The sequence below is a fragment of the Scomber japonicus genome, chromosome 7 (assembly GCF_027409825.1).
Source record: "Scomber japonicus isolate fScoJap1 chromosome 7, fScoJap1.pri, whole genome shotgun sequence".
Classification (NCBI taxonomy): Eukaryota; Metazoa; Chordata; class Actinopteri; order Scombriformes; family Scombridae; genus Scomber; species Scomber japonicus.
The window spans coordinates 35,385,140-35,412,162 of record NC_070584.1 but is presented as its reverse complement, the minus strand read 5'-3'; the positions used below and the strand labels follow the sequence as shown (position 1 = coordinate 35,412,162).

The 27,023-nt window shown below is 39.7% G+C and overlaps 2 protein-coding genes across 2 annotated transcripts in view; both read left to right on the top strand.

The window, feature by feature from the left end:
• Positions 1 to 24,170, top strand: part of LOC128362363 (NACHT, LRR and PYD domains-containing protein 12-like) — a 94,742-nt gene extending 70,572 nt beyond the window's left edge. Inside the window, exons 15-18 of the mRNA XM_053323103.1 lie at positions 9,359 to 9,431; positions 18,153 to 18,344; positions 23,826 to 23,930; positions 24,017 to 24,170. Coding sequence (XP_053179078.1) covers positions 9,359 to 9,431; positions 18,153 to 18,344; positions 23,826 to 23,930; positions 24,017 to 24,170 — 524 coding nt within the window. The remainder of the gene's footprint in view (positions 1 to 9,358; positions 9,432 to 18,152; positions 18,345 to 23,825; positions 23,931 to 24,016) is intronic.
• A 620-nt stretch (positions 24,171 to 24,790) lies between these two features.
• LOC128362063 (NLR family CARD domain-containing protein 3-like) lies at positions 24,791 to 26,790 on the top strand (the record flags this gene model as incomplete). The annotated part of the gene is made up of 2 exons (XM_053322702.1): positions 24,791 to 24,860; positions 25,031 to 26,790. Coding segments are annotated over 2 exons (1,830 nt in total), but the record flags the coding sequence as incomplete, so codon positions are not given.
• Between the last annotated feature and the right edge of the window lie 233 nt (positions 26,791 to 27,023).

Sequence of the window (27,023 nt, the reverse complement as noted above, 5' to 3'; positions counted from 1 at the left end):
CATATTATATTTAACTATATAACAGAATTCTTCATCATTTGCATCAACTTTCTCACTTTCTGTTCCCGGCTCAGTCTGCAGCAGATCGCTCACACTGAGTCTGTCCACTAGATGGCAGCAGAGCGCTGACTCTTATCTTCTATTAACTCCTCATCTTATTTTGATGGTCTGATAGACTTAAGGACTTGTTTTTCAAACACCCGGACTCCCCTAGTAAGACCAGGCTTAAGCCCCGGATGTCTACGATGTCTGGCACCGCCCCTGCAGTCAACATTACTCCTGTTATTATTCTTTGTTCCAGGGGCCTGTTTCAGGAAGCAGGTTTAACTAACTCTGAGTTAAAACCTTAACTCTAGGTTGACCAACTCTGAGCTGTCAAACTCAGAGTTTTCGGTTTCAGAACAAGTGTTAAGAGTTAGTTCAATCAACTCTGAGTCAAAGTAACTCTGAGTGAAGCTTCTGCATGAGGAGATACCAAGCCCTCATCAATGGAGCACAGATAACATGATTCACCATGACAATAGGAGAAACAAAGGGCTCAGTCCTCCTACTTCTCCCCACAGGATTTAGAAATATTAATGAATACATGCAGACGATGAGTATATATTTAAGAAAAGTATTAATGAAAAAAAAGAGAAACATTTTGTCTCGAGTGGTTATTCAACATTTATATTCTGTGTATGTGTGTGTGCGTGGCACATTTAACATTCATGCAGACCCCAACAGGTACAAAACATAGGCCTACTTGGCAGCAACTGAATATGAAATATAAAAATATAGCTCAAACAAGTAAGGTATTGATTACAAACAATTGTGGTGTTGTTTAGCCTGCCCTCATTCAACAGCATTTAAATGCTACATTCAACATGTTATATATATTTCAGTAGTTGATGAAATCTTCTAAGCAAAGAAGAAAGTCAATTTTTCAGCCATCCCAACACTGCCAGTATTTAATATTGTCTATTTGAAAGCAACACCTATGCCTTTATACATACAACACTACAAAAGAGTAAACGTTTAAGTGTAATAGTCAAATTTAGTTTTATGTTTGGGCACTTTCACCTTAATTTAACAGTAGCTGGTATATATAGAGAGAGAAAGTTCCTCACTGGTATCGAACCAGCAACACTGTCACTATGAAGCATGAGCAGTAACCACTTGGCTATCAATCACCTTCAAATATTGCCTTTGTGACAGCCCGACAGACGGTTGCCTTGGAAACATGAACTTGAACAGTGAACTTGTTCTGAACTGAGAGCATGTCCATGTGGTGTCGTACAGACGATACGAGGGCTGAGAATATTGTTCAGATAAATTATCGATTGTACAGAAAAATGGAAACTCTCAAACAGAACATCATCAGAGAATGATAAAACATCCCAGCAAGGTCTGATCCTCTGACGGAGATTTGTGCTTCGTATTTGTGCTTCAATATTAACCGACTCTTTAAGAAAAGGACACACCATGTCTGACACCTCCTTCAGTCTGCGGGCTTCAACTAAAAAGCAGGAGAAACTCAGGGTTAGTTGAAGAAAACCTGCTAGCGAGCAGGTTAGGTTCACGGAGTATGTTGCCAGAGTAACTGACTCAGAGCTAAGCTGAACTGGCTTTGTGAAACCGAAAAACCAGAGTTTCCCTCATCTCAGGGTTAACTAACTCAGAGTTCTCACTAAACCTGCTTTCTGAAACAGGCCCCTGGTCTTCATCTGATTTGGGGAATCATGCTCTCAGTGATGGACTACAGTTCCCATGATGCTCTGGGTGATGTCACAGGAAGTGTAGCGCTGCCATGGATTCAGTGAGTTAGCTGTGGGTTGATGTTTGTTCAGGTTTTGACTCACTGTGTCCATGAACCGTTTGCTGAATCAGCTGTTTGATGCAGATGGAAACAAAGTGATTTTCAGCTCTAACTCACTACAGGTGTACATGTGAATATACAGCAGCTCATTTCTATGAAGCACAAGATGGTTGAGATTGTGGAGAAGCAGCTGATATGAGTGATGCTTTCAGCTGTGCTCACAGTGTTTCCTCCACAGATGAAGGTAGAAAGTGTCTGTGAGCTGATGTGAATGTGTAACATGATTCATTTTGGATTATTGGACGAGCTGCTGCTTCCTGCTCTGACTTGTTCTAGCAGAGTGTAAATAGAGGAAGTGATTCCTGAGCGCCTCCATCACATCTACAGTCTGAACTCACATGTTGAACATAAAGAAAGGTTGATGTTTGTTGTCAGTGATCAGGAGGTTTTTACAGCATGTTAGAGTGGCAGCAGGAAGGCGGCTGTAGGTCACATATGTGTTATATTAACCCTTACTGTTCAGGGTCCACACAGTTTTACATTTGAGAGAAGAAAACACAACCTAGAAACTTTTCTTTAGGCAGAAACTTGATGACCTTTACTTATATGACCCATAATATACAAACATGGAAATATTTTGACATTTTTGCAGCTTGCAGCATTTTTGTCTTTGTGTTGAATGTTTGACCCATCTATTCAAAAAATTAAAAAAAAAACCTTTAAAAAATACTGTTTATATAATGAATTGAAATTATATAATATGAACATTGGACCAATATATAATGGGACTGTTTTGTTTTTTCTCCAACAAAAAGTGTAAAAACTGAAGAATTGACTCTTTCTGCTCTCATGTATAGAGATATGAGGGGATATTGTGAAATGCCAGAATATGAGCAGTGTGTCAGGGTTAAAGCAGCTGATCTTTGAACTCTGAGCTGATTGGTGTTCAATGTCTGTGTCTCAGTGTCTAACAGCAGCCGAATGTGTCAAGCCGGACAGGAAGTCAAACAAAGCAACAACGAGAGAATCCGGTTTTCTAAATAAAACATTTCAAAATAAAACAATTTTCAATAATTAAAAACCCCGTTTGACGAATGCGATGTGTGTATACACACGCATCAGAAACAGTGAGAAAAAACAGGTCCAAGTGTGACAACAGAGGAGCAGAGCTGCTTGCCGACCGGAGAAATACTCTGCTGTGAACTGAAGGTTGGTTTATAAAAAGAACAAAAGAGATGATAAAACACAGGCCTGAGGTGAGCCTGTACAGGTGATCATTCTGTCAGAGTGACGAGCTCACTCTGTGAACTGAAGGGTGTGGCACGCGCGACAATTTCAAGCGCGGCACTTCCGGGTCCTGGTGACGCCCTTTTTAACACACACCTGGTCCAGACAGCAGAGAGCTGCACAGAGAAAACCTTCATAGGAAGAAGTTGAGTAAGTGGATCTTTGTTTGCTTTGAATTGTCTTCATTAGGATCTCTAATGTTTCCTCTTCATCACAAACAAGCTGCTCTGTGTTTGTTACTGTGTTGACTTCCTGAACAGAACAAGACTCACAGTTCTCTTCCTGTAAATGTGTTCAAAGGTCGGCAGGTAGGTGATCCCGACCAGTTAACTTACCATTAATACAGTTTTTCTGTTTCTGTGCCTCAGTAGTGTTACCAAACCTGCAGATGATACAAAAGGTTACAACATTTTCAATGAAAGTACAATTTCTTTAGCTTTTATTGGCTCCCCCTCTGACCCATTTATACTTTCGCTTTTGAAACTACAGTTATTTCCTCGTTTCTTGTGTCCTTTGTGTCTGTATTTTAAAAGAAAAGTGTTGATATTAGTTTTGGGTTATTTGCAGGGGTTGTGAGTGTATTTTGTTTTGTTTTATATAAGTATTTATTTGAATTTATGTTATAACGAAAAATAAGTTTTGTTTTTGAGTATTTATTTGATTTTTTTTTGTTTTTATGAAGAGGACATTTTATTTTGTTGTTAAAATTAAAAATACATTTTATAGTTGAGTCATATATTCTATTTTTCTACTAGACACCACTGTATTAAGTTGGTTGCTGGTGGATACATTGATTTGTTGGCTTGACCGACTAATAAATGGACCTTTGACTCATTGAAAACATTTTTTATGGACCTTTTCAGATTTGTATTTGAGGAACACTGCTGTAGATATTCCTCGGCCCTTGTGTGGAACATGTGTCATGGTTTTAATACCTTGTCATGCTTCTCTGGCGTTACCAGATGCCAAATCTGCCTCTATTTTTTGTTTATATGTTTGCTTATCCATCTTTATCTGTTTTTTTAGTTAATTAAATCATGTTTAAATGTTGATAGAGGGGAAATGATAAATGATATATTGAAGGCTTGAGGTGAAATAAATTCCATCACAGTTGTTTCATCTCAAATAATCTGCTGCTGTTTGTTGCATAAAGTCATTTTGTGCAGAGACTCTGTAGTCGCTCTCAGTCCTTCTGCCTGTCAGTCAATGTAAATCCTCCTCCATGCATCATGTGTGCTGCTCTTCACTTCACTGCAGCTTCATGACGCCATCTAGTGGACTGATAGTAGAAGTACAGCAGCTGATGGCAGCTTTCTCTGCCTCACACTGCTGTCTGGCTGCATTCACACTGATCTATAACAGAGAATAACAGCCAATCACAGGAGGAGCAGCTGATATTTAGGATGTGACAGGAGAAATGATGTAAAGGATGATCTGTGTTTCCTCTCCAGATGAAGGTAGAAAGTGTGTGTGACTGATGTGGATGTGACTTCAGCAGCATGGATCAGAGTGAGGACAGAGAGGAGGGAGTCCCTCCCTCTAAAAGCTCTCTGTGTGGGGAACATGACAGCCAGACCAAAGCTCAGAGGTGAGATGAGGATCTCTAACTGTCCATCACTGTTCTCCACCATCATTATTCACACTCAAAGCTCTGTGTGTGTTGTGTAGAAGAACAAGGAGGCAGCACAGACCAGACTCTGCTGGACCTGGACCTGGACCTGGACCCAGCTGTGTGTCTATGAAGAGTGATCGGTCAAAGGATGAATTCATTTATTTTAAAGAACAACGTCCGGCGGCAAAAAGGTAAACTGTCACTAAATATTAAATGTAACTGACTCAGTTTGTTTTTATTGAAGGTTTTTATCAAACTTTTCAGATTTGATCATAATTTAGAAAAACTGCTGCAAAATCAAACATTTTACTGCAATAATCCAGAATCTCTCCTGGAGGGAAGTGTTGGTGATTGAACCTGAACTCAGCTGTGAGTCCTTCAGAGCGACCGCTCCAAATATTATTATTGATTTTAAACAACAACGTTCATCTGATTAAAAGTAAATAGTTCTCAGTATTAAAATCAGGTTATTGGACAATATGAGTTAAAACCTCAATCAGGATAAATAGTTCTCAGTTGAATTATTTGACGTTTGGATCATTTATTGATATTTCTGATCCGTAATGATCCATAATGTTGGTAATTAGATCATTTCAGTTTGTTGCTGTTTTTATTAAAACTATAATTTCTATTGATTGATGATCATTTTATAGTGATGATGGAAAGAGCAGATCAGTGTGAATGTTAGAGTGGGTACGAGGGCCGGGGCCCCTCATCACAGTTTACAAGAAAAGTCTTTAAAACTTAGTTAAAGGAAGCAGTGTGTTAACCACATCAAACAACTGCAGGAGAAGCAATAGTATCACTAACAGGCTGAAGGACTGTCAACAGAAATGTCTGCAGAACAGAGAATTATCCAGACAGCTGCTCATCATCACAGCATCTTTAATAAAGACCAAACAAACATTTTATTGACATTAATTCATTTGGCAGATGCTTTTATCCAAAGAGACGTCCAAATGATGTTCAATCTGAGACAGTAGATGAAGGAGAAGCCTTAGACAATAAGAACCCAACACTCATTTACCACCAGCTGAGATTTAAGGAGTTCATGTCTTTGTGTCCTCGGCTGAGTGTCAGCTTCACCCCTCCAGGTGCTGCACACTGCACTGAATACAGCTCTACTCATACAGTTAATCATGTTTAGTTTAACAGTGAATTCATATGAAACTATCTGGATACTACTGTGTTGTGTACAGTAGGTGTATTAAATCACTGACAGATTTAGTGTCAGTGTATTCTGGGTGCTGAGCAGAATGTATCTTGTGTTTCTATCAGGAGGAAGCTGGACCAACCTGAACCCAGCTGTGTGTCTATGAAGAGTGATTGGTCTATGGAGCTTCCTAATAACTTCAAAGATGGACGCCACTCTGATGATCACAGGTGAGGATTTCAAACAGATAAAAACATAATGATGTTTTCATCAGACTCTTATCAAGTCTCCTGTTTTTAAACCTTTATTGACTCAGACAAAGTTCTCTGAGCAGCATTCACACTCACACAGTCAGACACATTGACACTGGGAGCTGCCCAGTACAACCAGTCTCATACAACCACACACTGGTTGTAGCTGCCTTCAGCAGTGTGCAGTGAGGGAGGCAGAGCTTCATGTAGGGTTGCTGAGAGCTGTTGGGACTAAACCAAAGTGACTCTGAGTCGAAAGCTACAAACAGACTGAGCTGTTGATTCTCAGTGGGATCAGCAGGACTAGTAAAGCTTTACCACTACAGGGAGTCATCTGATTCTCTATTCACATCCAAATATCACGTGATGGACGTTTAGCTTGTGTTTGTCTCTGTGTGGACAGACATAATGTAAGCTCATTCTTCATGATTCTTCCACAGAGTGGACCAGGAGAGCTCAGAGGTTCCCAGTGGTCAGTCTGCCCAGCAGCATCAAACACACCTGGACTCCATATTTATGGTCTGTACATGTACAACAACTACTTTTACATCTATTGTGTTCACAATCATCTCCATGCTGCACTTTGTAGACCAGTGGATTGTCAGTGTGTCCAACATGGATCTGATGTTTGCTTCATGATGTTAGTTTGATTGTGTCATTCATATATTATTCTGTTCCAGTTGCTGGAGGAGAACATCGTCACTTTTGTGAAGAACGAGTTGAAGAAGATACAGAAGGTTCTGAGTCCAGATAACCCAGAATGCTTAGAGAGTCAGAGGGAGGATGAGGAGGTGTTGGACGGTGAGGAGGAAGAGCAGAGGAGGAGCAGCAGAGAGGCATTTCTGAAGATTACACTGCACTTCCTGAGGAGAATGAAGCAGGAGGAGCTGGCTGAGCATCTGCTGAGCAGTAAGAGGATTTCTATAAAGATTTAATATGATGGATAAATGAGACATTTACTGAAGTCTCAAGAGATGGAAGATAATGTTCATATATGTATTCTTTGGGGAAATTAAACTGTCATTTTTTCTTTTTTATTCAATTATTGATCTTATTTATTGTGTTCATTCAGGAACTCGTGCTGCAAAGTGTCGACGTAAACTCAAGTCTAACCTGCAGAAGAAGTTCCAGTGTGTGTTTGAGGGGATCGCTAAAGCAGGAAACCCAACCCTTCTGAATGAGATCTACACACCGCTCTACATCACAGAGGGAGGGACTGCAGAGGTCAATGATGAACATGAGGTCAGACAGATTGAAACAGCATCCAGGAAACCAGGCAGACCAGAAACAACAATCAGACAAGAAGACTTCTTTAAAGCCTCACCTGGAAGAGATGAACCAATCAGAACAGTGATGACAAAGGGAGTGGCTGGCATTGGGAAAACAGTCTTAACACAGAAGTTCACTCTGGACTGGGCTGAAGACAAAGCCAACCAGGACATACACTTCACATTTCCATTCACTTTCAGAGAGCTGAATGTGCTGAAAGAGAAAAAGTACAGCTTGGTGGAACTTGTTCATCACTTCTTTACTGAAACCAAAGAAGCAGGAATCTGCAGGTTTGAAGAGTTCCAGGTTGTGTTCATCTTTGACGGTCTGGATGAGTGTCGACTTCCTCTGGACTTCCACAACACTGAGATCCTGACTGATGTTGCAGAGTCCACCTCAGTGGATGTGCTGCTGACAAACCTCATCAGGGGGAAACTGCTTCCCTCTGCTCGCCTCTGGATAACCACACGACCTGCAGCAGCCAATCAGATCCCTCCTGAGTGTGTCAGCATGGTGACAGAGGTCAGAGGGTTCACTGACCCACAGAAGGAGGAGTACTTCAGGAAGAGATTCAGCGATGAGGAGCAGGCCAGCACCATCATCTCCCACATCAAGACATCACGAAGCCTCCACATCATGTGCCACATCCCAGTCTTCTGCTGGATCACTGCTACAGTTCTGGAGGATGTGTTGAAAAGCAAAGAGGGAGGAGAGCTGCCCAAGACCCTGACTGAGATGTACATCCACTTCCTGGTGCTTCAGACCAAACTGAAGAAGGTCAAGTACGATGGAGGAGCTGAGACAGATCCACACTGGAGTCCAGAGAGCAGGAAGATGATTGAGTCTCTGGGAAAACTGGCTTTTGGGCAGCTGCAGAAAGGCAACCTGATCTTCTATGAATCAGACCTGACAGAGTGTGGCATCGATATCAGAGCAGCCTCAGTGTACTCAGGAGTGTTCACAGAGATCTTTAAAGAGGAGAGAGGGCTGTACCAGGACAAGGTGTTCTGCTTCGTCCATCTGAGCCTTCAGGAGTTTCTGGCTGCTCTTCATGTCCATCTGACATTCATCAAGTCTGGAGCCAATCTGCTGGCAGAAGAACAAACAACACCCTGCTGGTCACGTTTCTACCAGACAGCTGTGGACGAGGCCTTAAAGAGTCCAAATGGACACCTGGACTTGTTCCTCCGCTTCCTCCTGGGTCTTTCACTGCAGACCAATCAGACTCTCCTACGAGGTCTGCTGACACAGACAGGAAGTAGCTCAGAGACCAATCAGGAAACAGTCAAGTACATCAAGAAGAAGATCAGGAAGAATGTGTCTACAGAGAGAAACATCAATCTGTTCCACTGTCTGAATGAACTGAATGATCGTTCTCTAGTGGAGGAGATCCAACAGTCCCTGAGATCAGGAAATCTCTCTGCAGATGAACTGTCTCCTGCTCAGTGGTCAGCTCTGGTCTTCATCTTACTGTCATCAGAAAAAGATCTGGACATGTTTGACCTGAAGAAATACTCTGCTTCAGAGAAGGCTCTTCTGAGGCTGCTGCCAGTGGTCAAAGCCTCCAACAAAGCTCTGTAAGTTGTAGGAAATAAAAATGTGAACTATATTGAAATAATAGTCACCATTCAATGAGGTCTTTTGAAGTCCACGTCTCTTTAATTCAGCAATACAAAAATCTTACACAGACAGCACACAGCAGTTATCTCTTCAAGGGTTCTTTTGTAACAAATATCACTAATGAAACAGCAGATCAAGTCACACAATATTTTTCTATCATCAGTACACAGATAGTTTGATTTATTCATCATTATTTAAATGTTGTGCTGTCTTTGAAGAAAAAGTAAATTCTTGCTTGTTTTCTGTTTCTTTATATTTCATTTCCAGGTTGAGTGGCTGTAATCTCTCAACGAGAAGCTGTGCAGCTCTGTCCTCAGTTCTCAGCTCCCAGTCCTCTAGTCTGAGACATCTGGACCTGAGTAACAATAACCTGCAGGATTCAGGAGTGAAGCAGCTTTCTGCTGGACTGGAGAGTCCACACTGTGAACTGAAGACTCTCAGGTCAGACCAAGTTATACTTTGTCTTTGAAGTATTTTTCTCAACTATGGAGTTCAGCTCTTCTAATGTCAGGATTTCTGATTCACAAAAGTTTTTCACCAAGATTTTATTTTCACAGGAAATAAAATGTTTGGATTTTCCAGTTTATCTTTCGTTGACTCAGCTTTATGAACTAAAGAAACTGATCTTTACTTTTATATCATGTGATTGAGATATTTACGTCTGTTTATCACAGATTCTGATGTATTTCACTTGTATCTTCAGGCTGACTGACTGTAACCTCTCAGAGAGAAGCTGTGCAGCTCTGTCCTCAGTTCTCAGCTCCCAGTCCTCTAGTCTGAGAGATCTGGACCTGAGTAACAACAACCTGCAGGATTCAGGAGTGAAGCAGCTTTTTGCTGGACTGGAGAGTCCACACTGTGGACTGAAGACTCTCAGGTCAGGATTCATCAACCTGTTTAGTTTAGAATACACTTATAATAAAGTAAATAATCATATGTTCTTGTTGGTCAACCAAAAGGTGAAAAATATAAAGAAATAAACAAATGAAGCAGTTTCTGACCAAAAAGGTGAAGGCTGAAGCATTTGCTCATAACACCGACCCTTTTTACATGAGTCTTTAGAGTAGATCCCAATGTACATAAAAAACACAAAACATTTATAACCTTCAGAGGATAAACATTAAACCTGTGTAGGATTGTCTCTGCTGATGTGATTTGTCAAACCAGTTTTTTCTAAACTTCAGCAGCAGAGAATTACTTTCTATGCAGATTTTTATTGTTTTCTTTTGTTTTTGTTGTTGAATTATTAAACACCACTGATGAGTTTACAGATTTCTAACATCTCATTGGACCGGTCTGTAAATTGAACAGTCATGTGATAATTAGCAGATAACTTATTTGAAAGTTCTTAGAAATTGCCCCTAAATTTACCTCACATATCATGGCATTTAAGTGAGCTGTTGCAGGATAATTTCCATGTAGTTTCTGTCTTATACACCACTGTAATCAAGAATCAAGATACTAGTTGAACATTTTGAAAGTCTAATTTCTTGCCTGCTTATGTCCTACTTTTACACCTTCAATAACACAGTGATGTTTCTATAAAGGGTTAGGGTTAGGTCCATCACAGTGTTTTTTGCCAACCAGTGGTTCCACTCGATGAATCTGAGCTTCATCTTCAGAGCTGTCGGTGTTCGGTTCCCTCTGGAGCCGTATCTGTTCTCCTTATAAGTACGCCAGGCTCTCTCAGTGTGTATGAGACGCTGTCTGTAGATGCTCAAAGTCTCTGATGGTTGACTTGATAATGGATCTAAACAACCTGCAAAAGTTTTGGGGGGAGGGTTTTATAGATATATATGAAAAGTGATACCATTATAACAGATATTCATCTCATAAATTAACGTAAGGAACAGAAAACCCGTCTGACAGGTAGAAACTCATAGTTTCTTAAAGAAAACCTGCCAGTGAGCAGGTTATGTTCACAGAGTCAGTTACCATGGTGACTGACTCAGAGTTTCAGTTACCATGGTGACTGACTCAGAGATTCAGTTACCTCTCTTTATGGAACAGATAACAGAGTTTTCCTCATCTCAGGCTTAACTTACTCTGAGTTTTCACATAACCCGCTTTCTGGAAAACCCCCCAGTACTCTCTCACTGTGTGACATGTGTGTTGTTTTGTGTGTTTGAAGCCTGTCAGGATGTCTGATCACAGAGGAAGGCTGTGCTTCTCTGGCCTCAGCTCTGAGGTCCAACCCCTCCCATCTGAGAGAGCTGGACCTGAGCTACAATCATCCAGGAGACTCAGGAGAGAGGATCCTGACTGCTGGACTGGAGGATCCACACTGGAGACTGGACACTCTCAGGTATGGACAGACAATGTGTGATAGAGGAGGAAGAGCTGGAAACATTTTCTCTGTCAGAGCTGATCACAGATCTCAACTGAATCTTTGAATTTTTCTTCTTTCTAACTGAAGTTTCCTGTAAATGTTGAAAGTTAAACCTGATTAGATTCAATCAGGGTTTCAGAAGGATTGGGATAGTGGATTCAGATTGGATCAAAGTGTATGAAAGCCCAACCCCACATTAGAAGAGAATAATAAAACAGTAGACTAGAGCCATGTAACGTCCATGTTAGCATGCTGAAAGAGTACGTGCTGCTCTGACCCCCCTCCTCCTTTCAGCCTGCAGCCTGCTGGAGTCCGATGGTTGACACCAGGTCTGAGGAAGTGTAAGTCTGCTTTTATTTTTATTTTTTTTTATTTGTATTTGTATTTGTGTGTGTGTGTGGGTGTGTGTGTGTATTTCTACATGTGATGACGAAAACTGAAGTAAAAAAAAAAAGTTTTCATTTGTAAAAATATACATGATAATATGAGAAAAGGATCATGAGGAAGGAGGAATAAAGGCAATTGACTTTGAAATAATGAATGTAATATTAAAAATGAAATGGCTCCAATGGTGTCTAAAGAGTGGTGAAGAGATATGGTTCTCATTACCCAACTTTGTATTCAGTAAAGTGGGAGGGATTCAGTTTTTATTAGCGTGCCACTTTGAAATATGTAAATGACCTATTAAACTCTCTAAATGATTCAAACATAACTTCAGCCCTCATAATGTCCCACTATGGAATAATAGAGTCATATTGAGCAGAAGGAAATCTATATTTATGGAAAAACAAATATGGTCAATTACACATTTACTGGACGAAAATGGAAATGTATTTGATTTGAATGAATTCAATACTAAATATAATATTGATCGCTCTATTGAGGTTTATAAGAAAGTGACACAGAACTTTCCAAGAATCCTTATTCAGGCGATTAAGAACAATATACTGAACATGCCGACACCGAGTTTACGTAAGATTAAAATCCATTATGTGAACGAAAAGTGTAATAATAAGTTTTTGAGACAATCCCTTGTAAATAGCCTCTAACCTGGTAGAACAAGGAATACACTTATTTATCACCGTTATGACAAGGTTGAAATATAGAGAAAGAAATACATTTTAAAACAATAAAGTGAATTCATAAGAAAAAGGTTTAAATTAGAAAAGTGTTATTTTTGTGGCCCAAATGTAGAAACAACAGAGCAGCTGTTTTCTGAGTGTGAGGCTGTTCAGAAATGATGGAAATCTCTCCAGGATCTGATGTCTTCCAAATCCATACATGTGGATTTCCTGTCCTTCCAAAATATTCAGATGGGAGCAATCCTCAAAAATAAAAAAACTGAACTTTTAATGAATAACCTAATTATAGTAACAAAATATGATGTAGATAAATGTGGATTTGCTAAGTCCCCCCCCCCCCCCCCCCCCCCCTCATGGTCTGCACTTAAAAATGAACTCTCTTTTTCAAAGGTGCCTTAAGAAGATAGATAATGCTCATGCTAACACATTGTATTCACTTATGGTTACATTTCTGCTGTGCTAAACCCCTTGCTTTCTCTTTGTATTATTTTATTTGTTCATTAGTATTATTACTTTTCTCTTCTTTTTCTTTTAATATAATATTTAAATCGTATTTGTTTACCTTGTATTTTCTCCCTTATTGTGTATTACACACACTGTGGCAGTAAGTTCTGCAGTTACAATACAGGAGGTGTGATGTTATAGATCAACTGAATGGTACATATGAAAAAGTTTGAGTTTGTCATTATTTGTACTGTTCTATGGTTTAATAAACAAACATCGGGTGTATTACTACTTCTCTGGTTACATACAGATGTAAAATCTGGTGTTGAACTTCTATTGTTTCTATTCTTTGTGCGGACTCACATCCAACTGCTGAAACATGAATGAAATACATCTATCCAACCTATAACTGTAGTTTGTGCAAGTGGTGTTGCCGTACATAACTGTCCAAGATGGCCGACTCAACTGCCCATGTGCGACTCACATCGGGTTAGAAACAGAAGATCGATCAATAACTGATCAATAACTGATCAATAACTGTTTTGTCTCGTTCTCTCCATCAGATTTCTGTGAACTCAAACTGGATCCAAACACAATGAACAGAAACCTCAAACTGTCTGATAACAACAGGAAGGTGACATATGTGGAGGAGGAGTATCAGTCATATCCTGATCATCCAGACAGATTTGATTACTGGGATCAGCTGCTGAGTAGAAATATTCTGACTGGTCGCTGTTACTGGGAGGTCGAGTGGAGAGGACTAGTTTATATATCAGTGAGTTACAGAAGAATCAGCAGGAAAGGAAACAGTGATGACTGTTTGTTTGGAGGGAACGATCAGTCCTGGAGACTGAGCTGCTCTGATGATTATGGTTACTCTGTCTGTCACAATAAGAGAGCAACATCCATCTCCTCCTCCTCCTCCTCCTCCTCCTCCTCCTCCTCCTCCTCCTCTGTCTCTAACAGAGTAGCAGTGTATGTGGACTGTCCTGCTGGCACTCTGTCCTTCTACAGAGTTTCCTTTGACACACTGATCCACCTCCACACCTTCAACACCACATTCATTGAACCTCTGTATGCTGGGTTTGGGTTCTGGTCTCCTGGTTCCTCGGTGTCTCTGTGTGATTTGTAGGAAGGAGAGTCTCCTCCTGTCAGAGAAACGTTTTCATGTTATTTAGTACCAACCTGATCTCTCACTGGTTGTAAATAGAGTTTGTAAAGCCAACATGGTTTCCACATGACTGACAGTTAGTTAGTCATTCACATATATCCACATTTAAAAAGCTGTAAAACAGAAGCTGATTTTCTCAGAGCAGATATCTCAGTCTGTTAGAGGACTGTTTGGAGGTTCGGAGGTCGTGGCTTTGATCCTTATGAGTCTCAGTCAATGTTCAAGTCCAACACCCAAAGTGAAACTCAGAAGCTCTCAGAGAGAAAACCACCAGCGGCTCAAAGTTTACTGAAACATCAAGTTGTGAGCGAGCTTTTTAAACATGTTGGAAGAGTTTAGCCACTAACTATAACACACATAATGACAGGAAGTATCTGCTGGCCTATAGAGGAACTTTGTTCTTTCTCCTCTTATTTGTTTTTTTAGCTTCTTGTTCAATGACTTGTTTTTTTAATCATATAGTGGATTCAGAAACCAACATGTTTTTATGTGTGTCTCTACTGGATGTGCATGTACAGCTGTCAATCAACATGATGATTCATCCATTCATAGTTTTGTCTAAAAAATATCAGGGAATAGTGAAAATATTGTTTTTAACTTCTTTTTACAGTTTAATATTTAGTTTTTATGTAAATCACATTGAATTGACCCAGTGTATGAAATGCACTATATAAATAAAGCTGTCTTCCTAAAACGCTGGTTATAATCTCACAGAGTCAAAGGCAGCATCTTTAAATGTCTCATTTAGTCTGAACTAAAGTCCTGAACATCAAATATTCAGTTTATTATCATGTCAGACAAAGAAAAGCTTCAAAAGGACTAAAATGATGATGAAGTGCTGATTTAGTGTTGATGGATAATCAATGAATGGACTAATAGTTGCAGCTCTGGCTGTATGTGAACAGAATATTAGAGGACAAACAGCTGACAGTTTAGCGCCTTACTAAATATCCACAATAAAAAGCTCATTTACACCATCATTCATCTGTTTCTAATCTTTTCACATGTTTCTTATTTGCTGTTTTTGTGTTTTTACCAAGTAAAGTTGATCATTTGTATGTTTGTGTTACTCAGGCAGAAATAAATGTAACTGCTGTATCACCTGTTATGTCCAATAAAAAAAGGATGATCAATAATAATAGAAGCTTTAATTTGATCTGTCAACAGTTCTGTGCTGCTTAACTTCTCCATGAATACACACAATGCAGGATTATTTAAGTCTTGCTCGACTTAGCTTTGATTAGAAAAAGATAAATCATGTTAGTGGAACGATTTGATCTTTAACCCTCATGTCGTCCTCCGGGTCAAATTGACCCTGTCTCTCTTTTGACTTTTCCTTCCTTCCTTCCTCTTTCTTTCATTTTTCCTTCGTTCTTCCCCTCCTTCTCTCTTTCTTTCCTCACTTCCTTCCTTCTCTCCTTACTTCCTTCCTCTTTCCCTCCCTCCATCCCTCCTTACTTCTTTCCTTCCTTCCTTACTTCCTTCCTTCCTTCCTTCCTCCTCTCCTTAAATCCTTCCTTTTTGTGTCCTTCCTCCTTTCCTTCCTTTCTTCATTCATTCCTCCTTTCCTCCCTCCTTACTCCTTCATTCCTTCCTTCCTTCCTTCCTTCTTTCCTTCCTTCCTCCCTTCATCCGTCCTCCTGTCCGTCCTTGACCTGAGGACAACAGGAGGTTTAAGTGAAAACTGACATTAATTCAAGCTTTTTCAAGTAAACTCAGATTTCTTTAACTGTGTTGATTGAATGCTCCTCAGATATCCATTTCTATATTTATTTATTATATGTATATATTGAAGTTTAGAGTTTCTCTGTGGATATCAGCTCTGATCAATATCAATCAATAACTGAGTATGATGAATAGATGGAAACAGAACTCCTTTAAGATATCTTATACTAATATCAAGACAACAGTGATGCATTTTGGAGTGTGGTGTCCCACAATGCAACACTCAACAGAGATGGAGGAGCTCTGAAAAGTAAAAAAAGGAAAAGTGAGAATGATGTGTAATGTATTAGTGGTTAGGGTTAGAGAAGGTAAGTATTTTTCATGATGCTTTATGATGATGATGTTATTCTTTATTGTTTGTGATGTAAAACAGGACTCTGCTCTCAGCTCACCACACCCAGCAGTGATGTAACACAGAGCTGTAATGACACACTTCAGCCAGCAGGAGGCAGCACACGTGTTTTTGATATTATCAGGCTAAAAAAGAAATCAGTTTGCAGCAGCATTTATATTCTTCTCTAACAAAGCAATTTATTTTTTCTACTTTACTATTGTTAGAAAGGCTCCCACTATACTACACTGTGACCGCCAGGGGGCGATGTCATACTACTGCCTCGTGACTGACGCATCATTCTTCTTCATGTTATTATGAAAAGTGGACATTGCTCACGTTGTTGGAGAAGTTGTTGTTATTTATGATGCAGTGTGTTCGTGTGCGTCCATGACAAGGGTGAGTGTATTATTTAGGCTGTTTATTCATTTGCAATGTTGTTGATATGACGGCTGCTATTGTTAGCCTAGCTGGTCATTTGGTTTACTGCCACTAATTGTACTAGAAGTTGTTCAACTTTGTAATATCAATATCATTCATAACGTGTTTATGGTATGTGTTATGCTGATAGATAATGTTCAGGTTATTATTTCTATGAACAATATTAGTCAATAACGGCAGATCTGGGGTCAGTTTGGTCATGTGTAGTGATCATGGGTGCAGCTGTATTTTGCGGCTTGTGTAGCCAGTGCGGTCTGCCTTTGATGTTTAATGAAGCTACTTGAGCGTTGTATATGACTGCATAGCTTATTATTTGGGTTATTATAGATATATGGTGCAGTTTAGAGGAAAACTGTATATCGTAGGAATGTGTAGGGGAAAGTTAATGTACTGGTGGGAATGTTTGCATACTGTATTTATTATACTAGTAATAGTACAGTGTAATATTAACACCAATGTTGTTATCTGTTTGTATTTATTGCAGAAACCACACATACAAACAAACTACTCTAACAATACTGTATACCTGTCCTGTACTGTGAACGTCCTGCACCATCAGTAAAGTTTCCCTAACTGCAATAAACTCTCATCATTGTGTCCTGACCGACGCCCAGGGGCGAATGAGCCTAGTGAACCATCCCCTGAATTACTGTCCATATCATAAACCTCCACAATAACTATGTTTATTCTCTTAGATCTTCCTCAAACTGTCACCACAAAGCTACAGAATGAAATAAAAATACTTAAAATGCCATCAATAGATCCTAATCCACCCTTAAAAACTAAATGTGTTTGGTATCCAGAGATTTCATCCATCCATTTATCCATTAATGTGACCTCTTTCAAAATGCATCTGGCCATCATAATAATGATTCATTTAGTGGTGATGACACTGGTTTGGCAAACCTAACCAGACCTTAACCACAGTGCTGTCACACCACAAAACATCTTTATATTGTAGAACAGTCTCACTGGTAGGGCTGGGAACCAGTACTCAATACCTTTTAAGCTATCGACCGAAATAAATCAATATCAAGTAGTATCAAAATGTCTCCAGTCCTGATTCCTGTAATCGATCCTTTTTGCTCCCAGAGATAGAATATATGACTATTTGTATGGACTTGCTCTCAGCCAATCAGCACAAATGTGACATATGACTGGCCCACTGCCACAGCAGCTACAGGTTGTATTTGTGTAAAAATGTAAAAATCATCATCAAATAAAATCAATTAGATTAGAAGTTGCTATCAGTATAACTTTAAAGACTGTGTAAAGTGAATTCAGACATTTTCTTCTAAACACATTAAATAGGTCATAAAACCTAGAAGCTCAATCAGAGAGCAACAAATATAATATTCAGTATTTACTTGTTCCACTACTTTAATGAAGCTGTGCAGTGTTTATACTAACTGAAATATTTAAACACAAGATGCTGTGATTTATTTATAGCAACACCATTCCAGCAAATGTAAATATTGTAAATATGTTGAACATCATTTTCCTCCTGTTTTCCCAAATCCATCCTGACATATTTGGTATCTTTGCAAACGTTGGGATGTTTCCATTTTCTACACTTACATTCTAATCTGATCTCAAACATGAACGTCGTCCTCTAAAATGACATAATTTATTCATCCAGGTTGAATAACTGCAGTTTGACGGAGATCAGCTGTGTTTCTCTGGCCTCAGCTCTGAAGGACAACCCCTCCCAGCTGAAAGTGCTGGATCTGATACTCAACGACCTGAAGGATTCAGACGTGAAGCAGCTGTTTGATCTTCAGGCGAGTTCAGGCTGCAGACTGGACACTAACCAGACCTTAACCACAGTGCTGTCACACCACAAAACCACATGTTATCAACATCTGGATGATAAACCATCTGCTCCCCTCTCCCTGACACACATCATAGTACATTGTCTGTTATTTAATGTGACAATTCAACTATAAAATCATAAAACAATTTCAGGTTTTTGGGTTAGTTTAGTTCAACTTTAATTAGTTTTGATGAGTCTGACAGCTCTGTCAGTCTGTAAAAACTGAACTCAATTGTGACTTTTGTGAAATAATTTTAAAAAATACAGCAAAGTATAGATCAGCTGTTCTCACTTCACCTCAGTCCTTCCTCAGCTTAAATTCATTGTTTTTTCTTTGTCAGTTTATGTCAATAAAACTGTGTGTGAGAACTTTGTAGTGAATGTTTTACTCGTTTTGTTCGTTATCTATTCGGCATAAACACCACTGATGTTAGTAAATGTTTGACAGCATCAGAAAATAATTAACATAACATATACTAATAATAATAATAATAATAAGATGTAGTTATTGTTTTAGTAGAAAGAAATCAAACAAAGACTGTCAAAATGTTATAACATTCACACATGTAGTATGGACATGTCACAGTGTACAGTATGTGTTTATGTGTATGAATATAAATATATATAGTTAGTTAGTTTCTCCTCACATTATATTTAACTATAAAACAGAATTCTTCATCATTTGCATCAACTTTCTCACTTTCTGTTCCCGGCTCAGTCTGCAGCAGATCGCTCACACTGAGTCTGTCCACTAGATGGCAGCAGAGCGCTGACTCTTATCTTCTATTAACTCCTCATCTGATTTTGATGGTCTGATAGACTTAAGGGGTTGTTTTTCAAACCCCCGGACCCCCCTAGTGAGACCAGGCTTAAGCCCCGGATGTGTACGATGTCTGGCACCGCCCCTGCAGTCAACATTACTCCTGTTATTATTCTTTGTTCCTGGTCTTCATCTGATTTGGGGAATCATGCTCTCAGTGATGGACTACAGTTCCCATGATGCTCTGGGTGATCTGTCGTTTTGTAATATTGAAAAAAATCATATATTACTTTGTGGACCTTTAAGTTTGTCTGCTTTGTCTGTTGGTCAAACCGAGTAAAGTGATTTTAAGTTCACTTTTTACAATGTGAAAGTAATTTGTCATTATTTTTTGTATCATTTATTATAAAAACTTTTTTTTTATACACAGCATCTTTGGGCTGTGAGATGTGCATGTGACATGTACTGTACAGAGCTCTTTTAAACATAATAAGGACTCAATCCTTTAATTATTCATAGATGACACTCATTCTAGGTGGTTCTGAGATAATTAGTATATGTCATGTTATAAAAGACATGTTAATATCAAGCTTCAGTCCCCTGGAGAGATAATTCAGAGTACAGTCCCTGTAACAATCTATGATAATAGGATAGAAGACCCCTGGTTTAAAAATAAATAAAACTATTTCTCAATAATTAAAGACCCCGTTTGACGAATGCGATGTGTGTGTGGGTGTGTGTGTAATCAGAGCACGAGATGAACACACACACACACACACACACACACACAAGAGAGAGAGAGGGGCACAGAATGGGCTGGCTTTAAGGGGTGGAGTCTCATACACACGTATCAGAAACAGGTCCAAGTGTGACAACAGAGGAGCAGAGCCGCTTGCCGACCGGAGAAATACACCTCTGCCTTCTTCATAGGAAGAAATTGAGTAAGTGGACCTTTGTTTGCTTTGAATTGTCTTCATCAGGATCTCTAATGTTTCCTCTTCATCACAAACAAGCTGCTCTGTGTTTGTTACTGTGTTGACTTCCTGAATAGAACAAGACTCACAGTTCTCTTCCTGTAAATGTGTTCAAAGGTCGGCAGCGACTTTCCATTAATACAGTGTCCCAATTTAGCCCACCAAAGTATTTGCATTCCGCAACAGCTTTTATTGGCTCCCCCCTCCCCCTCTGATGACTCACATTTTTACTTTCGCTTTTGAAACATGATGTTTACTTTATACTTGCACAGCACTAAGAACAGCACTACAGTTTTTCCTCGTTTCTTGTATCCTGTGTGTCTGTATTTTAAAAGAAAAGTGTTGATATTTTTTGGGTTATTTGCAGGGGTTGTGAATGTATTTTGTTTTGTTTTGTTAAAACGAAAAATAAGTTTTGTTTTTGAGTATTTATTAGTGTTTTTTGTTTTTAAGAAAATATTATATTTATATTTTTTTATATTTTAAAATTAAAAATACATGTTATAGTTGAGTCATATATTCTATTTTTCTACTAGACACCACTGTATTAAGTTGGTTGGTGGTGGATACATTGATTTGTTGGCTTGACCAACTAATAAACGGACCTTTGACTCATTGAAAACATTTTTTATGGACCTTTAAGATTTGTATTTGAGGAACACTGCTGTAGATATTCCTCGGCCCTTGTGTGGAACATTTGTCATGGTTTTAATTCCTTGCCATGCTTCTCTGGCGTTACCAGATGCCATATTTGCCCATATTTGCCATATTTATCTGTCTTTTTATTTGTCTCTACAAACGTATGAATAACTTCACATTCTTTTTTTGTGGACCCAGCATCAAATTTCTGCTTTTAATCCATTTAGAGAGAATATATTAGAGGATTATGGCAAACATGTCTAAGTAGTGTAACCATAAAAACTTTGTACCAAATTATTCAACTTGCTTAAAAACAGTAAATAGTCAATAAAACACCATATCAACTAGTTTGGCATGATGGTACATTATAACTTTTATATTAAATAAAGCTAATGGAATACTATTGTTCTAAATATTACATTTCATCTGGAGAATCATGGAGATCAGGAAACATGAGCTCTGACTTTACTTTATCTGTGTTATTTGCTGTTATTCTGGTTGGTTCAGTGTGTTGCTGATATGATTATTATTCAGACTTATTGCTGTAAAAATGTTTTCATGCTGCATTCAAGACAAGTGGGAACTTTTGAAATGTTGACAGTCCCTCACGCTGCATTTAAAGAACAAAGTACAAACTGTAATATTTAATCTTTGTTGCATGTTTGACGTCTAGATGCTGTTAAAAAGTTTTTAACCAGTTTGATGACTTTAAAGGTTTGAATTATAAACTTTCAGTAGATCAGTGACTAAAATGCAACAACAATTATTTACAAGTCAGTTATTTCTGTTGTTTTCTGGACAGAATTGATCCATTTGGTCTCAATTAACGAGACACCGAAACAATCTGATTTCAGTGAGATTCTTTAGCACAAGAATATGAGTATAACAGCCTCTATGTTACATATAGAGTAAATATTAGATGTTAGTTAATTAAATCATGTTTAAATGTTGATAGAGGGGAAATGATAAATGATATATTGAAGGCTTGAGGTGAAATAAATTCCATCACAGTTGTTTCATCTCAAATAATCTGCTGCTGTTTGTTGCATAAAGTCATTTTGTGCAGAGACTCTGTAGTCGCTCTCAGTCCTTCTGCCTGTCAGTGAATGTAAATCCTCCTCCATGCATCATGTGTGCTGCTCTTCACTTCACTGCAGCTTCATGATGCCATCTAGTGGACTGATAGTAGAAGTACAGCAGCTGATGGCAGCTTTCTCTGCCTCACACTGCTGTCTGGCTGCATTCACACTGATATATAACAGAGAATAACAGCCAATTACAGGAGGAGCAGCTGATATTTAGGATGTGACAGGAGAAATGATGTAAAGGATGATCTGTGTTTCCTCTCCAGATGAAGGTAGAAAGTGTGTGTGACTGATGTGGATGTGACTTCAGCAGCATGGGTCAGAGTGAGGACAGAGAGGAGGGAGTCCCTCCCTCTAAAAGCTCTCTGTGTGGGGAACATGACAGCCAGACCAAAGCTCAGAGGTGAGATGAGGATCTCTAACTGTCCATCACTGTTCTCCACCATCATTATTCACACTCAAAGCTCTGTGTGTGTTGTGTAGAAGAACAAGGAGGCAGCACAGACCAGACTCTGCTGGACCTGGACCTGGACCTGAACCTGGACCTGGACCCAGCTGTGTGTCTATGAAGAGTGATCGGTCAAAGGGTGGCTTCATTGATTTTAAAGAACAACGTCCGGCTGCAAAAAGGTGAACTGTCACTAAATATTAAATGTAACTGACTCAGTTTGTTTTTATTGAAGGTTTTTATCAAACTTCTTTTTTCAGATTTGATCATAATTTAGAAAAACTGCTGCAAAATCAAACATTTTACTGCAATAATCCAGAATCTCTCCTGGAGGGAAGTGTTGGTGATTGAACCTGAACTCAGCTGTGAGTCCTTCAGAGCGACCGCTCCAAATATTATTATTGATTTTAAACAACAACATTCATCTGATTAAAAGTAAATAGTTCTCAGTATTAAAATCAGGTTATTGGACAATATGAGTTCAAACCTCAATCAGGATAAATAGTTCTCAGTTGAATTATTTGACATTTGGATCATTTATTGATATTTCTGATCCATAATGATCCATAATGTTGGTAATTAGATCATTTCAGTTTGTTGCTGTTTTTATTAAAACTATAATTTCTATTGATTGATGATCATTTTCTAGTGATGATGGACAGAGCAGATCAGTGTGAATGTTAGAGTGGGTACGAGGGCCGGGGCCCCTCATCACAGTTTACAAGAAATGTCTTTAAAACATCAGGACATTTAAGATGAAACTTCATTGGTTGTGTTTAATGATTGCATCATTATTCTATGATATTTATTAAATATGTTGCAGCCACTGGTTTCACCACCCAGCGAGCACGCTGACTGACCCAAAACAAACACACCCACAACCTTTTATTTACTATACTGTATTAAAATGAGCCTCCACCCAAAATGTGTCTCTGAGTATCACTCAGCTCCTGTAAGCTCATTAAAAGTTGGTAGTTTCCTTCTCAGAGACCAGCAGCTGTGGTCAGCTTGGGTTCTTGTCAGTTTCAGAGTACACTGTTAATATTAGTCTGACAGGATGAGCTAAAGGAAGCAGTGTGTTAACCACATCAAACAACTGCAGGAGAAGCAATAGTATCACTAACAGGCTGAAGGACTGTCAACAGAAATGTCTGCAGAACAGAGAATTATCCAGACAGCTGCTCATCATCACAGCATCTTTAATAAAGACCAAACAAACATTTTATTGACAATAATTCATTTGGCAGATGCTTTTATCCAAAGAGACGTCCAAATGAGGTTCAATCCAAGACAGTAGATGAAGGAGAAGCCTTAGACAATAAGAACCCAACACTCATTTACCACCAGCTGAGATTTAAGGAGTTCATGCATCTGTGTCCTCGGCTGAGTGTCAGCTTCACCCCTCCAGGTGTTGCACACTGCACTGAATACAGCTCTACTCATACAGTTAATCGTGTTCAAATTTAACAGTGAACTCATATGAAACTACCTGGATACTACTGTGTTGCGTACAGTAGGTGTATTAAATCACTGACAGATTTAGTGTCAGTGTGTTCTGGGTGCTGAGCAGAATTTATGTTGTGTTTCTATCAGGAGGAAGCTGGACCAACCTGAACCCAGCTGTGTGTCTTTGAACAGTGATTGGTCTATGGAGCTTCCTTATAAGTTCAAAGATGGACGCCACTCTGATGATCACAGGTGAGGATTTCAAACAGATAAAAACATAATGATGTTTTCATCAGACTCTTATCAAGTCTCCTGTTTTTAAACCTTTATTGACTCAGACAAAGTTCTCTGAGCAGCGTTCACACTCATACAGTCAGACACATTGATACTGGGAGCTGCCCAGTACAACCAGTCTCATACAACCACACACTGGTTGTTGCTGCCTTCAGCAGTGTGCAGCGAGGGAGGCAGAGCTTCATGGAGGGTTGCTGAGAGCTGTTGGGACTAAACCAAACTGACTCTGAGCTGAAAGCTACAAACAGACTGAGCTGTTGATTCTCAGTGGGATCAGCAGGACTAGTAAAGCTTTACCACTACAGGGAGTCATCTGATTCTCTGTTCACATCCAAATATCACTTGATGGACCTTTAGCTTGTGTTTGTCTCTGTGTGGACAGACATAATGTGAGCTCATTCTTCATGATTCCTCCACAGAGTGGACCAGGAGAGCTCAGAGGTTCCCAGTGGTCAGTCTGCCCAGCAGCATCAAACACACCTGGACTCCATATTTATGGTCTGTACATGTACAACAACTACTTTTACATTTATTGTGTTCACAACCATCTCCATGCTGCACTTTGTAGACCAGTGGATTGTCAGTGTGTCCAACATGGATCTGATGTTTACTTCATGATGTTAGTTTGATTGTGTCATTCATATATTATTCTGTTCCAGCTGCTGGAGGAGAACATCGTCACTTTTGTGAAGAACGAACTGAAGAAGATGCAGAAGGTTCTGAGTCCAGATTACCCAGAATGCTTAGAGAGTCAGACGGAGGATGAGGAGGTGTTGGACAGTGAGGAGAAAGAGCAGAGGAGGAGAAGCAGAGATGCATTTCTGAAGATCACACTGCACTTCCTGAGGAGAATGAAGCAGGAGGAGCTGGCTGACTGTCTGCAGAGCAGTAAGAGGATTTCTATTAAGATTTAATATGATGGATAAATGAGACATTTACTGAAGTCTCAAGAGATGGAAGATAATGTTCATATATGTACTCTTTAGGGAAGTCATTTTTTATTTTGTATTAAATTATTAATCATATTTATTGTGTTCATTCAGGAACTCATGCTCCAGAGTGTCGACGTGAACTAAAGTCTAACCTGCACAAGAAGTTCCAGTGTCTGTTTGAGGGGATCGCTAAAGCAGGAAACCCAACCCTTCTGAATGAGATCTACACACCGCTCTACATCACAGAGGGAGGGACTGCAGAGGTCAATGATGAACATGAGGTCAGACAGATTGAAACAGCATCCAGGAAACCAGACAGACCAGAAACAACAATCAGACAAGAAGACTTCTTTAAAGCCTCACCTGGAAGACATGAACCAATCAGAACAGTGATGACAAAGGGAGTGGCTGGCATTGGGAAAACAGTCTTAACACAGAAGTTCACTCTGGACTGGGCTGAAGACAAAGCCAACCAGGACATACACTTCACATTTCCATTCACTTTCAGAGAGCTGAATGTGCTGAAAAAGAAAAAGTACAGCTTGGTGGAACTTGTTCATCACTTCTTTACTGAAACCAAAGAAGCAGGAATCTGCAGGTTTGAAGAGTTCCAGGTTGTGTTCATCTTTGACGGTCTGGATGAGTGTCGACTTCCTCTGGACTTCCACAACAATGAGATCCTGACTGATGTTACAGAGTCCACCTCAGTGGATGTGCTGCTGACAAACCTCATCAGGGGGAAACTGCTTCCTTCTGCTCGCCTCTGGATAACCACACGACCTGCAGCAGCCAATCAGATCCCTCCTGAGTGTGTCGGCATGGTGACAGAGGTCAGAGGGTTCACTGACCCACAGAAGGAGGAGTACTTCAGGAAGAGAATCAGAGATGAGGAGCAGGCCAGCACCATCATCTCCCACATCAAGACATCACGAAGCCTCCACATCATGTGCCACATCCCAGTCTTCTGCTGGATCACTGCTACAGTTCTGGAGGATGTGTTGAAAAGCAGAGAGGGAGGAGATCTGCCCAAGACCCTGACTGAGATGTACATCCACTTCCTGGTGGTTCAGTCCAAACTGAAGAAGGTCAAGTATGATGGAGGAGCTGAGACAGATCCACACTGGAGTCCAAAGAGCAGGAAGATGATTGAGTCTCTGGGAAAACTGGCTTTTAAGCAGCTGCAGAAAGGCAACCTGATCTTCTATGAATCAGACCTGACAGAGTGTGGCATCGATATCAGAGCAGCCTCAGTGTACTCAGGAGTGTTCACACAGGTCTTTAAAGAGGAGAGAGGGCTGTACCAGGACAAGGTGTTCTGCTTCGTCCATCTGAGCCTTCAGGAGTTTCTGGCTGCTCTTCATGTCCATCTGACATTCATCAAGTCTGGAGTCAATCTGCTGGCAGGAAAACCAAGAAAATCCCAGACAAATTTCTACCAGAGAGCTGTGTACGAGGCCTTAATGAGTCCAAATGGACACCTGGACTTGCTCCTCCGCTTCCTCCTGGGTCTTTCACTGCCGACCAATCAGACTCTCCTTCATGGTCTGCTGACTCAGACAGGAAGTAGCTCACAGACCAATCAGGAAACAGTCCAGTACATCAAGAAGAAGCTCAGTGAGAATGTGTCTGCAGAGAGAAGCATCAATCTGTTCCACTGTCTGAATGAACTGAATGATCGTTCTCTAGTGGAGAAGATCCAACAGTCCCTGAGATCAGGAAGTCTCTCTACAGATAAACTGTCTCCTGCTCAGTGGTCAGCTCTAGTCTTCATCTTACTGTCATCAGAAAAAGATCTGGACATGTTTGACCTGAAGAAATACTCTGCTTCAGAGGAGGCTCTTCTGAGGCTGCTGCCAGTGGTCAAAGCCTCCAACAAAGCTCTGTAAGTTGTAGGAAATAAAAATGTGAACTATATTGAAATAATAGTCACCATTCAATGAGGTCTTTTGAAGTCAGCATCTCTTTAATTCAGACACACAAATCTTACACAGACAGCACACAGCAGTTATCTCTTCAAGGGTTCTTTTGTAACAAATATCACTAATGAAACAGCAGATCAAGTCACACAATATTTTTCTATCATCAGTACACAGATAGTTTGATTTATTCATCATTATTT